The 17,457-nt window shown below is 40.7% G+C and overlaps 1 protein-coding gene across 2 annotated transcripts in view; it reads left to right on the top strand.

The window, feature by feature from the left end:
• The window catches only part of GRIK1 (glutamate ionotropic receptor kainate type subunit 1), a 178,370-nt gene that overhangs the window by 135,476 nt on the left and 25,437 nt on the right, over window positions 1-17,457 (top strand). Inside the window, exons 8-12 of one of the 2 annotated variants that reach the window (XM_075491848.1) lie at window positions 5,539-5,646; window positions 6,858-6,902; window positions 9,909-10,022; window positions 11,232-11,435; window positions 12,048-12,271. In XM_075491848.1, coding sequence (XP_075347963.1) covers window positions 5,539-5,646; window positions 6,858-6,902; window positions 9,909-10,022; window positions 11,232-11,435; window positions 12,048-12,271 — 695 coding nt within the window. The remainder of the gene's footprint in view (window positions 1-5,538; window positions 5,647-6,857; window positions 6,903-9,908; window positions 10,023-11,231; window positions 11,436-12,047; window positions 12,272-17,457) is intronic. The other variant, XM_075491849.1, reaches the window with a different exon arrangement.

Below are 17,457 nucleotides of genomic sequence, written 5' to 3'. Positions count from 1 at the left end.
TGAAGAGTCCATCTAACCAATTTCTGTTCCAAGCTCCCATTAAATCTGTAGGAAAACTCTGCTGATTGCATGCCTTTAGGATAAGGTTTCAAAATGTTCAAGTTTCACATAAACAGCGAGAGAAAGAAAAAAAAAAGAGAGAGAGAAATAAAAAGTACAGACTTTTACAAAATAAATAACTAAATATAGCCCATTGTCTACTTTGAGAATTTCTCAATTCAGTTGCAGTAGGGGTTTTTTGTGTGCCCAGATGTGTTTGTAAGGCTTTTGAATGAAGAAGACTGTCATTTAGCATTGCACTTATATCCAAGAATAGTCCTCACATAAGATGTTGTTTATCATCAATTTACGATACTGTCATATTAAACAATAATTCAGGCTTCAGTGGCAGATGCAAAGTGTCTGAATATCTTGCACAAAGTCAGGCTTGAACTTGGTATTGCGCAGGGCTTTGGAGCTGAACAACAGAACACTTAATTTTCTGCCACAATACTGTGTTAAAATAGCTTTTCATCTTGACTTTTCATCAGAAGTTTTATCAACTCCTTTTGTCTCTATATTTTAAAAATTTGTGAAGAGGTATGACAGTTTCTCCTTATACCTTTTAAAGTGGATTCAATATGTACACATATTTTGTAAGTGATATAGTCACATTTTTATTTGCATTTGCATATTTGTGTCTCAGATGTTTTCTTCTAACATTAGCTCTGGACATACATTCAAAATGGGGGGTCTTATTTTTTTAACAGAGAGAACAATAAAAGGTAAAAACTTGAGTTTGAAACTCTAAAGACATTGCTTGATTAATTACAAGTGCAGGTCTAAAGAACAGGTTCAGAAAAAATTTTATTTCACAGGTTATTGGAATAAGTGGAATATTAATAGAAGAGTGGAAATGTCTGTGCATTATGAAACATCATTAAACATAATAGTTTAAAAAGTTAAAATAAGATTATGCCTTTGCATTTTTGTATTGCCAGAGCACTTTGAACACTTTAAAAAGGACCTTGAAAAATTTACAGTTTTCCAATCTGAAACACAAGTATCCAATATCTGTCACTGCAACACTGGACTCAGAAAGTGAAAATACACCGTAGGCAGATAAACAGTTAACTAACATATTTGGATAAAGTTATATTGAGTAAGAAAAAACAAATACATAATAAAAACACAATGAATTTGTCTAAGAAAGATTGACACTTTTGTGTGCAGTAGTGCAATACAGTATCTACAAAATTGGCTATATCCCATTGAGGCTATATCATCAAGCTGAATATTTACTCAGTCAATGCAGTATACACACTGTGCATTATGATTTCTTGATCTAGTTCTATCTTGCTAATACAAATCTGGAAATATAAGTGAGGTCTGGTAGAGACAAAAGAAACAGAATATGACATGTACCTGTTGTTTTACCTTAGTAAGTCTGGTAGCAGCTGAACTAATTGATTCTGTGATTGAACTGTTGATTGGCTTTGGCTGAAACTAAGGCTTCCATAGTAATTGATTCCAGATGACAAAGTGGAAATTGATATCAAGACCATATGATGGTAGTGTGAATCGATAGCAAGTTTCTGGAGTGTTTGCTCTTAGAAGCTGAGTCAGCCTCATTTTCCAGTTGTTATAATTTTCTATCAATATATTTATAGGGAAACCAATGTTGTAATTTGAACATTTAACCCCAGATTTCAGTTTGTAGTTTACCCACAATCTTAATCTTTTAAAGTAGTAAAAATAGAAAGTTTCACAGTTTTAATTAGGTTGCTTTGGATATTTTTGCCATGTCAGGTACCTGACAGCCTTCAGAGATGACTGAAGACTTATCTGTAATCTGTTCTATCTACTGCCTCTTCAATGCTTAGTAAGAAAGGGTCTGAGTAGCTGCTGGTCCTGTACGGTTTGCTTCTCAATTACCAGTTGAAACCAACATATTGGGTTAATTCCCCATTTTCTTTAGTAAACAGGAGAAAGTCATCAAATGTTTACAACTCGGAGATAGGAATAATAATTATCTGATAAAACGCGGTATTGAAGAATGTGAGACCTTATTTTGAACCTCAGACGAACACTGTATTGCCTTGCTGCTGCAAACCAAACTCCCAAAAGAACAGCACTTCCTCACACTTCTGCTGTCAGAGGCAGCCTGCAACCTTGCATAAATGAGATCGAAGACAAGCAAAGGATGTTACAAACAGAAGCCACTGAAAATCACATTTTTTAGTGAAGCTGCAAGCTCTACTCAAAATTAAACAAACAGAATGGAAAATACATTCTCTCCCTAAGAATTTCAAATTGTGCCCTCAGTTCCTCTAATATTAAAGCAAGGACACAGTGCAAAAAAGCAATTTCTTTTGATGAATTACATGATTAGGTTCCGATTCAACTTTTATTATATCCTGTAACATTTAACACGGAGTGTCACTAGAAACATTAAAATTGCTATAAATCTTGCGTATAAAAGCATGAAATCTCATTGCTGTGTTAAACAGTCATGCGGTTTATGACTATTCAGAAAGTTCTGCTTCATTTCTGTTCATTAATTGCATCTGAGAACTGTGCGACTGCTGCCTATTCTGTTTGCCTGAACACAGCTCCTAACAGGCACTCTCATCCTTGGTTTACCTGGCAGGCATGTAGAAGTGCTGGCATACAGCTATGATTTCGGAGCAATGGTACATTTCACTTCCTTTGCATGCAGCAGGCAGTTGTGCCGTAGGACTCAAATCGTATTAAAAGCTTGGAAATTTTACCATAGACTTGGGAAGGCCTGGGATGGACTGTAGGTTCCTAGCTCACCCCTCCCTTTGTTTCTTAAGGAAAACTTTTGTTTCTGATCAGGAAAGAAACGTCACCTGTCTGTCTAGGACGTGCTGCACATACAGGCTCCACAACTGACTGGAAGTCAGAAATAAAATTATGCTCACTGGACTCAAACCCGAATGTTTTACTTGTATTTAGAATAAATAAAATAAATTTTAAAAAATCAGAAATTAAATTTAGAATTCAATGGTATTTGAAGCGTGTGCCTCACGATTCGGGTCTGAAAAGCCCCTTCAACATTTAAGTTTAACTCTTCTGAGAAACACTCCCTGACTCCTGTTTATAATTTAAGTCACATTTGGGTCATTATTTGATGGTCTAAGTGGGACTTAAGTTAGACAAAGGCTATATGAACTTCTCTGCTTCCTTGAAATTTAAGCATACAACTGTGCAGCTTGTAACATCTTTTCCTTCCATTTTTTTTAGTGTGGGGGTAGAAGCACCAATGCTTATTTTCATAAGTGAGCTAGCATTTCACCATATAAATCTTTTTTACAAGAATGGAGATGTAGGCTCCTGATACCATTTCCAAAAATAACATCTTGGTTCCTTTATTCAAGATCATATCACGTTAGCAGGGAAGCTGAGCATCTGATATGTAATCAATAAATGCGAGCATTTCACAGAAGCAAATTGCCCTCCGAGGAGGAATTGATCTCTAAAGATCATATTTTAAAAAATGTTCCATCTTTATGAATAAGAGATGGGGGTCATGTCAGAATAATAAAAAGACAGACTGGAAAAGAGATATTATATAATGAAATGCATTCGTATGTGTCCCCTCCTGCTATCTTAATTGTATCAGCATACAAAACCACAAGTGTTTCACTGTTTACAACTGAGATTTTTGTATATTCCCGCACCATTGAGATGGACAGTCTCATAGCAAGTTTGTTGCATTTGTGCTTTTCCATTCTTATTTTACTTAAGCATGCTTCAAAATCCTGCTGTATTTCCACAAAATTCTAGATGTACCAGATTTGTCTGAGACACATGGTGATAACACCCCAGCACCTGAGACTAAATCCTGCAGATTCAGAGCTAGAATTTAGATTTAACAGAAAGGGGAGTCACCCTTCTGTAAGTCTGCTGATTTCTAATGTAGCTTTCCTTATGTCATCTATCTACAACAAATTAAATGAAGCAAATAACAATGCACAGTAGAAAAGCTTGTAATTTAAGAATTATATGGCTGGCACACATGAAGAAATTATGCCATCATTTATCACCACCCTTTCTTGTATCTTTGAAGAATTTAATCTAATGTGGGAGCTCCCAAAAAGAGATTATAAAAATCATCTGCAGTTTGAAATCCATCAAATACTTTCTTTTATAGATAAACTGCAGCTTTGGGGACAAAATGGGGGCTATATGAGAGACAGATAAATCTCATTTAAAAGAAAGTGAGCTTGCTGGGAAGCTTACAAGATACAGAAAACTTAAATTGCGTAGGAAGTTACTTCTGGACATTGCTCCTGCTGCACTGAAGAAGCGTTCCCCAGCGCAGGGAATCGTCATGGCTATACAGACTGATGTACAAAGTCCACCACTTTAACTTACTCCTGATACTAATGCTTAAAACCAACATGTGATTTCACTTAATTAGGATAGAACAGTAAAATGCTGCCTGGACCAAAACCAATCGTATGCAACTCGTATGCTGTACTTCAAACACATATGTAAGACTTGCATGTACCTCACACTTTTTTAGAAGTGTGATGTTTTTAATAAAAACCACAAGTTTTTATTAGGTCTCTGTGACTGGATGAATTTTTCCTGAAAGCCTGCTTTTAGAGCCATCACCATCGTGCCATCAACACCTGTGAGCACAGGCAGTGGCAGTGCTCCTATTAGGAATGACATACCTTGTATGCTTACTTGGGAACTTGGGTCTTCTTCCTTGGGGATGCAAACTGTGTACGGATTAGTGAAACCATTCAGCGAAGTGCAGGACATTAGGAGTCCAACGCTGGTGGGGGACATATAACCACGACCTGTCCAAGAAATCCGGCAAGAATGACTAAAGCCCTTCTTTCGTTTATCTCTTCCCGGAAAAATCTGGATTTCTGGGCCCTGAGTAGAGGCAGTATCTATCGCATGAGACTAGGAAATGCACAACTGAAGGGCTGAGAAAGCTTTGGTGATTTGGGATGGTTAGCTACCTTCGTTCATTAAGGACCTTCTGGGGACTCCCGTTCAGCACCGATTGCCATTTGTTACCCATTCGTCATGGAGAACTTAAAGGGTCCTGGCCTGGAGTAAAGAGGATGACTCCAGCGAGGCTGGTGGATTTAGGCTGTCACGCTCCAAGGTTCAGACCCAAATCTTGGACAAAGCAGACTCCTTTTTTTAATTTCTTAGTGTATTCTTATGCAGTGCAAAACTGCCCTATCTTTGGGCACGTGTAACACATATTTTATTCTCCTTCTCTCTCTTCAGTATATCTTTTTATATACCGTACTAGACATATGTAAATCAATATATATAAACTGTCACAAACTTGTGCCTGATTGTAAAATACAAAACATATTGAAGAGAAACTAAATAACAAAAAAGTTGAAGAAAGTTTTTTTTAATCGAAGTAACAAAGCCCATATGTTTAAAAAAATATTTGGAAGTGATTCAATGCTATGGTTAATTTAAAATGCAATATTTGTTGTGGCTTCAGAGTAGTTCCTACTAATCGTTACAGAAAAGACTGTTTTTGTGTTCACACAGGCACGGTGGGATGGCTTGACAGGACGCATAACATTCAACAAAACGGACGGCTTACGGAAGGATTTTGATTTGGACATTATTAGCCTCAAGGAGGAAGGAACAGAAAAGGTAACCAGATCTTTTGTAAAACAATGACAAACACCTAATTTGACAGGGGCGTAGGAAAGTCCATTCTCCTCAGCTTGAACCTCCTGTGCGTGGGGTATAAACCACTATTTTCAAGATTATTTAAGTCAAAGCTAAAACAGAGCTACTAAGATTGTTTTATTACTTTACAATGCGTACTTTGCCTTTCAAGGTATGGGATAGGAATTTGGGACTGACAATAATTGTCTGACTGGAAATAATTATTTTAAATGCACATTACCTTCAGTTCTTACCACTGTAACTTGGTGTGGTAAATTCATATATATAGATAAAACCTAGACTTATCTTACATGTACTGCTTTTAATAAATGTGACATGAGGGAGAGAGGAAAGAAGGTGCTTGAGTAACCTCAACAAGAGTTGAGATTTTAAAAATTCTTCATGTTTTTGAGATTAGATCGGTTCTTTTTCCCTAACATCCCTAACTGCTTATCATAAATTGTGCCGAAATGGTGAGACTACAGGGGACTAAGTGACTTGTAGCATCTTTTGTTTGAAAACAGAAAGTTCTGCGTGATACAATTTCAGAAACTGATTCTGCATTCAAACAAAAGACAAATAAAATTCACATTCCTTCAGGACACTCAGGGAAGCATGCCTCTGGGGAAAAAAAAAAAAAATCCGTGTCAAAAGATCTTGTTTTCCTTACTTCACCACTTACAAATTCTTCTGAAGATGCAGAGGTGGAAGGCAGGGAGACCTCCTTGACTTGCAGAGACCATAGGAAGGAGCCCAAAGCCATGGACGCTTTTGGCCATGTTTCACACTAGCTGGACGGCACTGCTGCTGGCATCCAAACTCTGCCACCCCTAGCTGGGGCCCATGCTGGAGACCGAGGGGGACTTGGGGGGGCCCCAGAGGGAGGGGGGATGGCCTTGCCCCAACCCTCAGCCAGCAAACATGGGTTCCCGATGGGCACCACGGGGCTCCCTCCACCGCTGCCTAGGAGGTGGCTGCTGTGGGTGTCAAAACATCCCTAACACAGGTAACACCACCAGCTCATGTCAGCTGGAGACAGCGCTGTCCCTTGCTCTGCGTACACTGGCTTGACACTGAATGATAACTGCTGATGGGTTAATTGAGACTTTAAATGTAATTGCTCCAACACAGCTCTCCAGACTGGTTCTCCTTTCATTTTTAATGAAGCACTCTTTATTTCTCTCTGTACCAAGGCTGCTGGCGAGGTTTCTAATCATTTATATAAAGTGTGGAAGAAGGTTTGTACACAGACAGGTGATGCAAAAAACCTTTGGGCTGGGTCTTCAGACTCATCCTTTGGGTTTTGATAGTGACTCTCATATTGCAGTTTAGAGACAACAGCCTATCTGAGAGTATGAATTTTTCCGGTAGAATAAGTTTCATCCCAAGTCGAGTCACTGTAATTTCAAATAGTAAAAATATCTTGGCAGGATTCAGCTTTTTCACCAAAATCTTTTTTTTTAATTATTATTTTATTTCTTGGGAGCTGTGCTTTTCTCCTCTTAGAGTAGAGGCTGCAGCAAAAGCAGTCCTTTTCTCAGCTGTTACCATTCCTGATTCACCTAAGATTCACCATGAGTGCCAAATTTGCACCATTTCAAATGTGTATTAGCATAAGCAGAAAGGACTGTTTTAACGTGCAGGGTTGGGGTTTTTTTGCCTCCCACAAAATGCATACTGTGCATGCAATGTTCGAGCATTGTTGACTCAAAATTTTGACGAGTGTGTTATTAGCTCCTTACAGAAAATAATATAGATGATTAAGTGGATGCTGTCATTCACTAACACACAGAAATTGGAACCAAGCTTGTTTATAAAAGATCTAAATTACCCCAGGAACCTCAGCCCTCTTTTAATGTGAGGTGCCTCTGCCTGGTGGATAAGGCACCAAAGTGGCAGTCAGAGACAAGCTCCATGCACTGCTCCCCACTGGAGGTACAACCTACGGTTGCCATTCTGTGAGGAGAAGATAACAACTGCATTTACCACACTTAAAGTGTTCTGGAGTCACAAGATAAAAATTTCTTATAACACTTAGAATTGTATTTTGTATATATTGCACACAGATCTTATTATTTCCCACCCCTCCTACATACACAGTTAAAAAAGGTTTTGGTTTTGTGTGGTTTTGAGAGGGATTTTAATGCTACAGAGCAGACCAGTGCAAAACATCCTATAGCACTCTTTTCATGTTCTTATAAAGCACATACTTAATAACCTTGTTTTAATCTTCAGTGAATCAGGCTAAGGCACAAAGGCCCCCATTTCCCTCATTACTGGTGAATAGATCATCCTACCTGACATGCAGAACGCTATTGAACCAATCTCGCTTTTGACTCTAGGCATTTCGTGTTATGCTGAATTGATTTAAACCAAATTACAATTGGTTCAGAGCACAGGCTTGCTGAGAAGGGCATATGACACCTCTCAAACTTGTCACTAAACTGCAATAAATCCCCCGGATTCACCATAGTGATGTACTACCTTGGCCTCATTCTTCCAGTGCCCCTCCGACCTCCTCCATCGCTCTAATCAAGGTTGACCTGCAGTGTCATTCTTTTATCCAGACGTAGAGTGGTCTCCTGGTGTATTTTGTATGCACTGTGACTGTGTCGCTCCATGTTCTTCATGGTTGTTCTCCTCTTCCCTGCTGCCAGCTGATGAAAGCCTATCAAGTCAGTAACAACGAGCAGAACGGCTTTTTTATTAACTCAGACACCTTGGTGCAAATTCAAGGACACTGGTTATTTACTATATTCCTGGCACAGGCTATCATAATTCCAACATTTTATTTTGTGTGTACTTTCCAGATCAGTTTCCCAACTTGATCTAGTTTTGGAAACAAAGGGAACGACTGATAAATGCTTGAAAAAATAATTTTAAAAAGGGCTTGACTATCTCCATTAAGCATACTTTGGAAAAAGAGTTTGTGAAAGGTGAAAGCAATGGCACCCAGGGACACAAACACAAAGTTTGTTTGAAATTATACAGTGATTACCCCAAATCCATACTCAGCAGGCACAAACTAATCTGCTGGGTTTGGTACAAAGGCAACACCATCTCTGCCTCAGTTAACAAGCAAAGAAAAAGAGTCCAGCCTGGGTCTGAAGTGACTGAGCATCTGTCGGCAGATAGAGACCTTCAGTACACAGGAGAAGTCAGCGGGTTTTGTCTTAGATCCACTTGGCAGCTTCACTGGCGATCCCAGCAGAGAGGATCTGAAAGCAGATCGCTCCCGGGTAGAGCTGAAACACGCTGGCAGAGCGGCGTGGCGTTGTGAAGGGCTCTGTGGATGGCCAATGTCAGACCCCCAAGCCATCCGTCTGGTGCTCTCCACAAATTTTCAATACAAACCAAACTGCCTGAGCCAGCCCCTTGCCTGGAGTTTTCTCACATCAGCCCTCAGCCATGCTGTGTATGCAAATCTAAAGGCAAAAAAACCTGAAGATGCTTTCAGACTGCATTTATGTTAAGTAAATATTTATCTGAGTAAATCAACACGGTTATAACTTCTGCCCTCACAAGGTGTAGATCCAAATCCACTGAAATCATGGAGATCGTTCCCTTGAGGCTTTGGACTGGGCATTAAATACTGCAATTCTTCGCTGCCTCTGGGGCTAGAAAGGAATTTGCCTTTGGCCACTTATATTTACTGAGCAAATACGGATCAGTGGGTGAAATGGTATCACCTTGCTAGCTCTGTCATATATAGTAGTCAAGAAATGACAGAATAATCTTTGCTAAACCTGCTGAAGGCACAGCGGAAGCAAAAGGCCAGTGCATCCATCAATCTGCTTCAACATATTTATTCAAGCTTTTAATCTGTTGTATTGGAAGAGAGAGGTCTTGCCATATGTTTCAACTCTACCACTTACAAAAATTTAAAAAAAAATCACAAAAATAGACATCTGACATTTTTTAGCAGGAAACAAAGTCAACACGTTCCACTTTTGTAGCAAATTGGCTAATACACCGCTGTATTGACATGCCTTATACTCTTACAGCTTATTCATTTCCACCTGCTTTTGAGAGGGCAGCATGTTCCCTGTGTTTTTTAAATCAGCCATTTGATGTTGCTGCCTTACTCAGACCTACAGCCATTTCCCTTCTCTAGCATTTGGTACTGCCGGTGTCTCTGTCTGCGGTGACTAGAGCCAGTGCACTCTTCCGAGGCCGTGAGCGTTTAGGGAAATGTTTTGGCTCGCTGCCGCCGGGCAGCCACTCACCCGCTCTCTTCTGTGCAGATTGGGGTTTGGAACTCATACAGTGGCCTTAACATGACGGACAGCAACAAGGACCGATCAACCAACATCACAGATTCCTTGGCTAACCGGACGCTTATCGTCACCACCATTTTGGTGAGTCTCGCTGGGCGGAGGTGACACCGCCAGCCGCTCTGTAGGATGCAGGCATTGCTGACAGCGGGCTGCGGGGCTCTCCGCGGCCGCCTTTGCTGCCTCCGCCCTGCACTCCACGGCTGTTTTCCACCACACTAAACAATGTTTTATTAAACTAGCCTGTTTTCAAGCAAACTTTTTTATTTAGACTCAGAATCGACATGCACATTCATCTATCCACAAGATTGATTCAAAAATCCCCCACTGCCAATGAAAGACTCTCGGGAACCTCCGCCTCCAAAATTGTTTAGCTTACTTCAATATTTCAGAGACGAACCCTGCATGCCTTTCTTCCCAGAAGAATTAACACACACAAATACTCAGCTTTGTAGTCAGTGCTTATACAGCCTTCCTTTTTACTGAAAATGAGATGAAGAAGACTGAAAGAAAGTAGCGAACGGTGGGTAGACAGATTGAGGTATGTCCTTACTATGATAAATGGAAAATATGCAACTGGGTATTCACGAGTTGTTCTGCCTCGTGCTTTCTCCCTGGCCAGTAATGCCACTTTTTTCAATTATTTTGCCTAATTCCTCAGGAGGAGGGAAGAGCTCAAAGGCTCCCTCTACACTCCTTCTCTATTGCCAGAGGTCTTTTGCCCACATTAAACTGCAGAAACCTGCTTGCCCTGATCTTCTGTCCAAAATCCTTTAAAAAGAAAAGCAACAAGGTACTTTGCCACCTACCTATGCTGTTCTCCATTCTCTCATGGGAAGACCTGCTCAACTCACAGCTATTTTGTACATTTGAAGATTTTTTTCAAGAAAGATTTATTTCTCAGAGAATATAAAATTTTAGGTTCCCCTTATGATTCTTTTCCTGCTATTTAGGCTTCTCTCTCCTTCAATATCCCCACCCAATGTCTCTTAGGGTGGGACAATGTAGAGTACAGATCTAGGGTCTGATTTTGGAGCTGCTAAGCACTACTTTAATTAAAACTCCTGGGAGCTATGAATGGTCTGTTCCACTGAAAATTAGGGCCCTTACGCTTATCACTAATTGATTCAGTCAATTTGTTAACACACCTAAAACAGATTTTAATGGACACGGTAAATTACTGGTTTCCATCTAATTGCAATCCATTTATAAAATATTAACATAATTTAGGGAAACTATATAATCTGAAACAAACCTCATTTCTATTGCTACGTCTACTGTCTTTTTCTATAGGAAGATCCCTATGTTATGTACAAGAAGTCTGACAAGCCCTTGTATGGAAATGACAGATTCGAGGGTTATTGCCTGGACTTACTAAAGGAGCTGTCAAATATTTTAGGCTTCATCTATGAGGTCAAACTAGTTTCTGATGGTAAATATGGAGCCCAGAATGACAAAGGAGAGTGGAATGGGATGGTCAAAGAACTCATAGATCATGTAAGATTGAATCCTTCTCTCTTTATTCTCCTTTCACCTGTGGTATTTTATACAAAGCCAGCTCAAATGAAATGTTTGCTTTAGTTTTCATTTTTTCAGAGCCACTGGTCTGTCTTTGTTGCCATTTGTCAGAGTACGAAGTCATGTCAGTACGTCTGAACCAACAGTCTGTGGGTGTTGGGAGGAACCTCTCTCTGCGGTGGGGCAGCAGGCACTGGGCTAGCACGGGTCCTGCCCGCCCCTTGGCTACAAACTCCGACAGCAAAGGCTGAGCTTCCAGCTCACCTCTGCCTTGCGGCAGCCTCTGGTCTGTGGACGTAGTCCCTGCCCAGATGCTCTGGCACTGCCCCGTTGCACAGGACCGAGCCCCACGTCCCTGGTCATACCTCTCCTACTCATATGCAAGTCACAAACATCCCTCTGCCTGCAAAAAGAGGAAACAGATTACCATGTACCAAACAATACCCTAGCAATGTTAAATTTTGTCTCACACTTCAGATTTATAGTCAAATTTGGTTTAGTTTTTAATACGTGGGGGGAAAAAATGGAAAGAATAGTAGTGCGTTTGCTGAACATGAAAAAGAATGAGTATTCTCCCATTTGTGTTTTCAGAAAGCTGATCTGGCCGTTGCTCCTCTCACTATTACCTACGTAAGAGAGAAAGTAATTGATTTTTCCAAGCCCTTCATGACTCTGGGAATCAGTATCTTGTACCGGAAGCCCAATGGGACAAACCCTGGTGTTTTCTCCTTTTTAAACCCTCTTTCTCCTGATATTTGGATGTACGTTCTCCTAGCCTGCCTTGGAGTCAGTTGTGTCCTCTTTGTCATTGCAAGGTAAGTCGAAGATGTAGTTTTAGATGCATCCACATTAACTAACTCTCCTCCCATAGGTATTGCATGGGCTTTGCAAAGTAGATATAGTATAATACTATCCTAAGGGTTTTATCCAGTCCTAAAGCATAATGTTCTAGAAAGTCTCTTGGTATTTTCACATCAACACTGCTATCACTTTTATATATTGCAATGTGATGAGATTTTACTTTCCTTAAGGGCTGAACAGAGAGAAATATCCGATGAAATGTGTCAGCCTTTCTTTGTCAGTACGCAACACCTCAGCAGACTACATGTTGAAAAGCAGTTTATATAACTTGCATGTAAGCACGTCTCTTTTCCACTACCAGTGCATACAGTTAAAAGGTAAGAAAGAGGATGTGAAGATATTTTTGCTGAAGGATGTTAATTAGCTCAGCTAATTTCCCCTTGAAAATACAAGATAACGTGACTGGGAACTTGAGGGGACAATCTGCAAGGTGATGTATAGCTAAGGCTCTCTCCCCACGCTGTCCTGAGGTGCACCCTGCCTGGGAGCGGCAGGCTCCTAGTGATGTCCCTGTTCAAAACCAGCAGGAAATAAGCACGTACACACCGCTTTTCCAAATGAGGCCAAAGCTCATAATGTTCTTAAAGGCAGGTGTGCCACAAAGTTTCTGGACCAGTGGACCACAGTCACATCTCCAGAGGGCCAGCAGAGCACTCTATACCCTTATCACTGAACTTTACCTTAAAAACTCTAGACAGCTGATATGGTTTCACAAAGTGGATACAAGCTACTTATCGTGGCCTCAAAGACCATGGACCACAGTCTGAGAGTCAGTTGCTCTAGGGCTTTGAACAAGAGCAAACCAAGCATGAAAGAAAATGAACTTAAGAATCTTGTCAGAGGAAATTGGTCATTTGAGGCAAACTTTTTTCTATACTCCTGAATAAACCTGGACTCTGAACTGGCATAGTTATTGTCCTTTTCTTCAGATAGTGGCCTTGGAATTTCATTTCCAACTCTGTTTATTTGATCTCATCCTATCCTTCATTTTTTCTTTTTTATAATTTAAAACATAAATATTTTTATTAGTGCTTCACAGAGATTCATATTTTGGTTCTTTTTACTGAGGATCCCTAATGAAGCCTTTCCCCACTTCTGTTATGTATTGTTTTGCATATACAACAATATATTCCACATTAATAAAGTATATGGAAAATAGCCTGCGAAAACATTTATACTATGAAATATAAGAACTGAAGTGATGTATCATTGGAAGTCCACACAGTCACATCACAGCAAAAGTAACAGAAATGCTGCAGTTTTTAGTGCAAATGATGGCATTCAACTTCAAGAAGTCAGCAATAATGTATATATTCCAATGTATACATAAGTATACCTCATTCAAAGGTCATAAAATAATGGTAATCTGAATCTTTAATTTTGATAATAATATCACATTGTGCCTGACTTCCACTTCTGTGTAAGCCAGGTCAAATTAAGCTCTTGCTGCTTTTCCTCCAATTCACTGTTCTCTTTTAATCAAAAGACATAGCCCTGCAAAGCCTTTATTCACATGAGCGGTTCTGCTGAGAGTGACTGGCCTCGGACATACATTTCTCCATGGTCCGCTGAACAACCCTTGTTCCAGGTGGACACCCTATGTGAATGCTTTGCTTGTTTATGTTTCTGTACTGGTACCAAAGCAGAGAAATTTGTGGGATTTGCTTTTTCCTTTAAATTGCTGAGAATGTGAAGAAGGAGGAGGGGATTAGAGGAGGAGAGGTCATGGGTTAACTTACTGCTGTTGGCCCTAGGTAAAAGAAAGAGTTTATCCATCCCTGGCAGCTATGGGGCTGTATACAATTAGTCATGACTTCCCACAAGCTCTTGCAGTGGCTCACTGTACCATAAATAATAACTCTTACTGTACGCAAATCATGATCTCATTCATGACTAATATTAAACCTGCTCAGCTATGACAGATTGACTTTTCTGCAGTTGTGTGCCAAGACTAAAAGCATCCCACAGCCCTCTCCACCTCAGAACAGGCGGAAGGGAAAACAAAGCCCAAGTTGTCCTCAGTGCTTCTATTTTTTAAGACAACAGCATCGAGTCTGCAAGAATAAATAAGCATCAGGGTCCTCTGTCTGCTCGCAGAGCTGCCTACACGCAGATGCGCGGCCGGGAGCAAGCCAAAGGGAAACGCGCAGTGCTCACAAATCATCGGCTGTGAAACCTGTTTGCTTTTCTTTCTTGGCTGTTAAGTATTGCTCCAAATCATGGTGTAGTCTTTGGGTAAATCCACAGGTTCGCCCTGTGTAACTGTGTTATGTTTTGTTCCTGAAATCTTTCTAAAAAGCAGTAGTTCCAGGAGCAGCATAACTAATGAAGCCTGATTTCCCTACAGATTTGTGTCTCATGGTGGATTGTGATCGCCAACTGAAGTTTGTTTGTCTGTGTGTTTGCTTTCCCTGCAGCTGAAGGATTTATAGGCGATCTTTCCCATGTGGATTAACTGAGACGTAACAAGTTGTGAGCTCATCCTGCAGCTTCTCTCCTAGTGGGGCTACTACTGCAATGTTTCACGACACTTGCAGGAGCATAATAACCTCTAAGGCCTCTATGTATTTGTCAAATGTGGCTAAAATTAGCTAAAAGCCTTAAATGTCATTAGAGGTATAGACCCCCACACATTCATAACACACAGCACAAAACACAACTTGTAACAAATATATCAAATTTGCATATAATTCTCATAACCCACCTATTTTAGGAAAAGAGGAGAAGAACACACTAGTTTCAGCAAAACAGTTAGTATAATTTTCTGAATTTTTGCATTTTTTCTGACATAAATGCTTTTTTCGAACTGATGCCTAAAATGAGTGCCTAACTAGATCGTGATGATATAGGCTGAAGTACCCAAAACTGTGTTCACGTCATCTTCATTTACTTTAGATTTTATAAATTTTAATTTACTCCAAGAAGCTAAGCCATTCTTACTGTCCATATCTAGACCTGTTCACGTCTCCAAATATGTCAAGACTTCTGTAAGATTTGCCAAGTGTTTCAGCAAATATGGGTTAGATTGGTTTTAAGAACACCAGGAAGCATCCACTTCTTAACACTGCCATGGTAAATTAAATGGTTAACAGTATTTTGACATCAGTTCATGGGAGGCAAATACTTGGGAAAAATTTTCATAGACTGGGATAATCTTCCTGTTATTTCTTCAGACTTTTCAGCAGCTGAATATTTTCTCATTTGCCTTGGAGTCTTATATAGCCCTGTCATTGTTATATTGATTTTTGAACTCAAACACTGAAGTTTTTATCACTGTGAAGGGTTACAGACTGACAAAGCTCTTTTCCTAAGTACACTGGCAGTGAATGAACAAGGCGTTTCCTGCCGAATTTTCCCTTTACTGCTAATGCCATATCAGCTGTGCTGTTGATGTCAGTGACGGTAGAGATAGGTAGCTGAGGTAACCATTAGTGGTGAATAAAGTCACACAGAGCTTATATAAAAAGGTGCTTATGAGACCTTGAGCCTCTCATCTTTATCATAAACCTCAGCCTAGCTACTGCTGAAGGTCCGAAGAGGGACAAAACCAGGGGAAAATGGCCAGGAAAACAGAAGGCCTGTTTTCCTGAGCAGAGTTATAAGCCAGCATCTTCTTAGAGCTCAGCACGGCAATAGAAACACAAGAAGAAAATCAGCTCTTGTTTCAAGGTGAAAAAGAAATATATACTCTAGTACCACATTAAAATATATACCCAGTGCTATAAAAATCTTTCCAGTCTGGCAGAAAGAGTTTTGCTGCCAGCATTTCATTGCCACTTTCTAGCAACTGCCTTTCTGCTCGTTCGGTGATGGAGACATTTGTGTCCAACCTACTGAATGTGGCTGTTGTCTGAAATGATGCAAGGTCCCAGCCTTGGGCTTCCCAGTCGGGTCAGGCAGAGTTATTTGTACATCTTCTTACTGTCCTGTGTTAACACTCTAGGACCCTGTGGGGGAACGCTCAGCATGGGACCTCTTCACTTCTATGGCGGGTGGCAGCTAAGGCAACCTACAGGCCATAATTTTGGGTCTCTTGTTGCGGATGTGTTTCCCCACGTGTGCAGGAAGGGGAAACTGTTCCCTCTGAGTTGGGAACAACTTGGTTACTACACAACAGTTGGTTCCGTTGTTCTAGCACAAGTTTGAAACATATAACTTGGTGATTGCCTTTCTTTCAACTGGTGTGTGCACAACTGTTGTATTTTGAACCTGAAAACCGCGTCTTTTGTTACGATTTTTAACACTATTGTGCTAGTAACGGTAATATTGTGCAGCTAATGGCATCCTAAGCTACATACTGTTTCAGTTAGTGGGTTCATTACTATCAGAGTTCATTACTTCAGCTAAGCAAGGCACTCTGCTTGCAACCGTGAATAAATTCAATGCTTAATTATATTGTTGAAACAGTAATTAAAATGTATTGGCATGACATTGTCAATTAAAGCTATATTCATAAACTTCATGAGAAAGTCTGCAGCAAGCCATGCAGCAGTGGGAAGCAACAGCAGGCAAGGTACCTTGGGGAGAAATGGTCCTTAACGTAACTCTGCCAAATGTTGTGCAGAGCAGAAGGGGCACGGTCTGCAGTTGCAGGATGGTGCACGGGGAATAGAGCAGAGTTCTCCTGTTAAAGGCAATCCTCTGCGTCATTCTCTCCCTGCAATGCCGACAACGTAGCCCTATGGCTTTCAGGCACTGCAATTGCTCCCGAATGCCTTCAAACGATCGACAGCCTTTTTTTCTGCTGCCGTGGCAGTCTCGCACAGGGATAGCGCGTTCAGCATCCAGCATCTCAACTACAGAGAGCTAACGATGGTTGCCTTCGGAGGGCTGCTACTCCTTCGTTATTTTCTAAATGCCTTACCGAGGAGCAGCTACGTGGCTTCCAGTTGTCCCCCCGCCCCTGCAAATGTCTGTCTGTCTGTCAGCAGTGAAGGCAGGGAAGCCGTGGGGCGTTGCAGCGGTCTCAGCCTTGGGAGCTCTAACCCGAGAGCGGGAGGAGTAGGGGAGTAGCCCTGTGCTAGATCTGGGACTGTGAAAACGGCTCCTGGCATTGCAGCGTTGCTCCACAGCTTGCACGAGGCAGCTGCGAGACGTCCCGCGGGCAGCCTTTCAGCTGAGGTTTTCTTTTTCTTGTTTC

This window comes from Mycteria americana, chromosome 1 (assembly GCF_035582795.1).
Source record: "Mycteria americana isolate JAX WOST 10 ecotype Jacksonville Zoo and Gardens chromosome 1, USCA_MyAme_1.0, whole genome shotgun sequence".
In the NCBI taxonomy this organism is placed as follows: Eukaryota; Metazoa; Chordata; class Aves; order Ciconiiformes; family Ciconiidae; genus Mycteria; species Mycteria americana.
The sequence above is the reverse complement of the archived record's forward strand: the minus strand, read 5'-3'. Positions and strand labels throughout refer to the sequence as shown.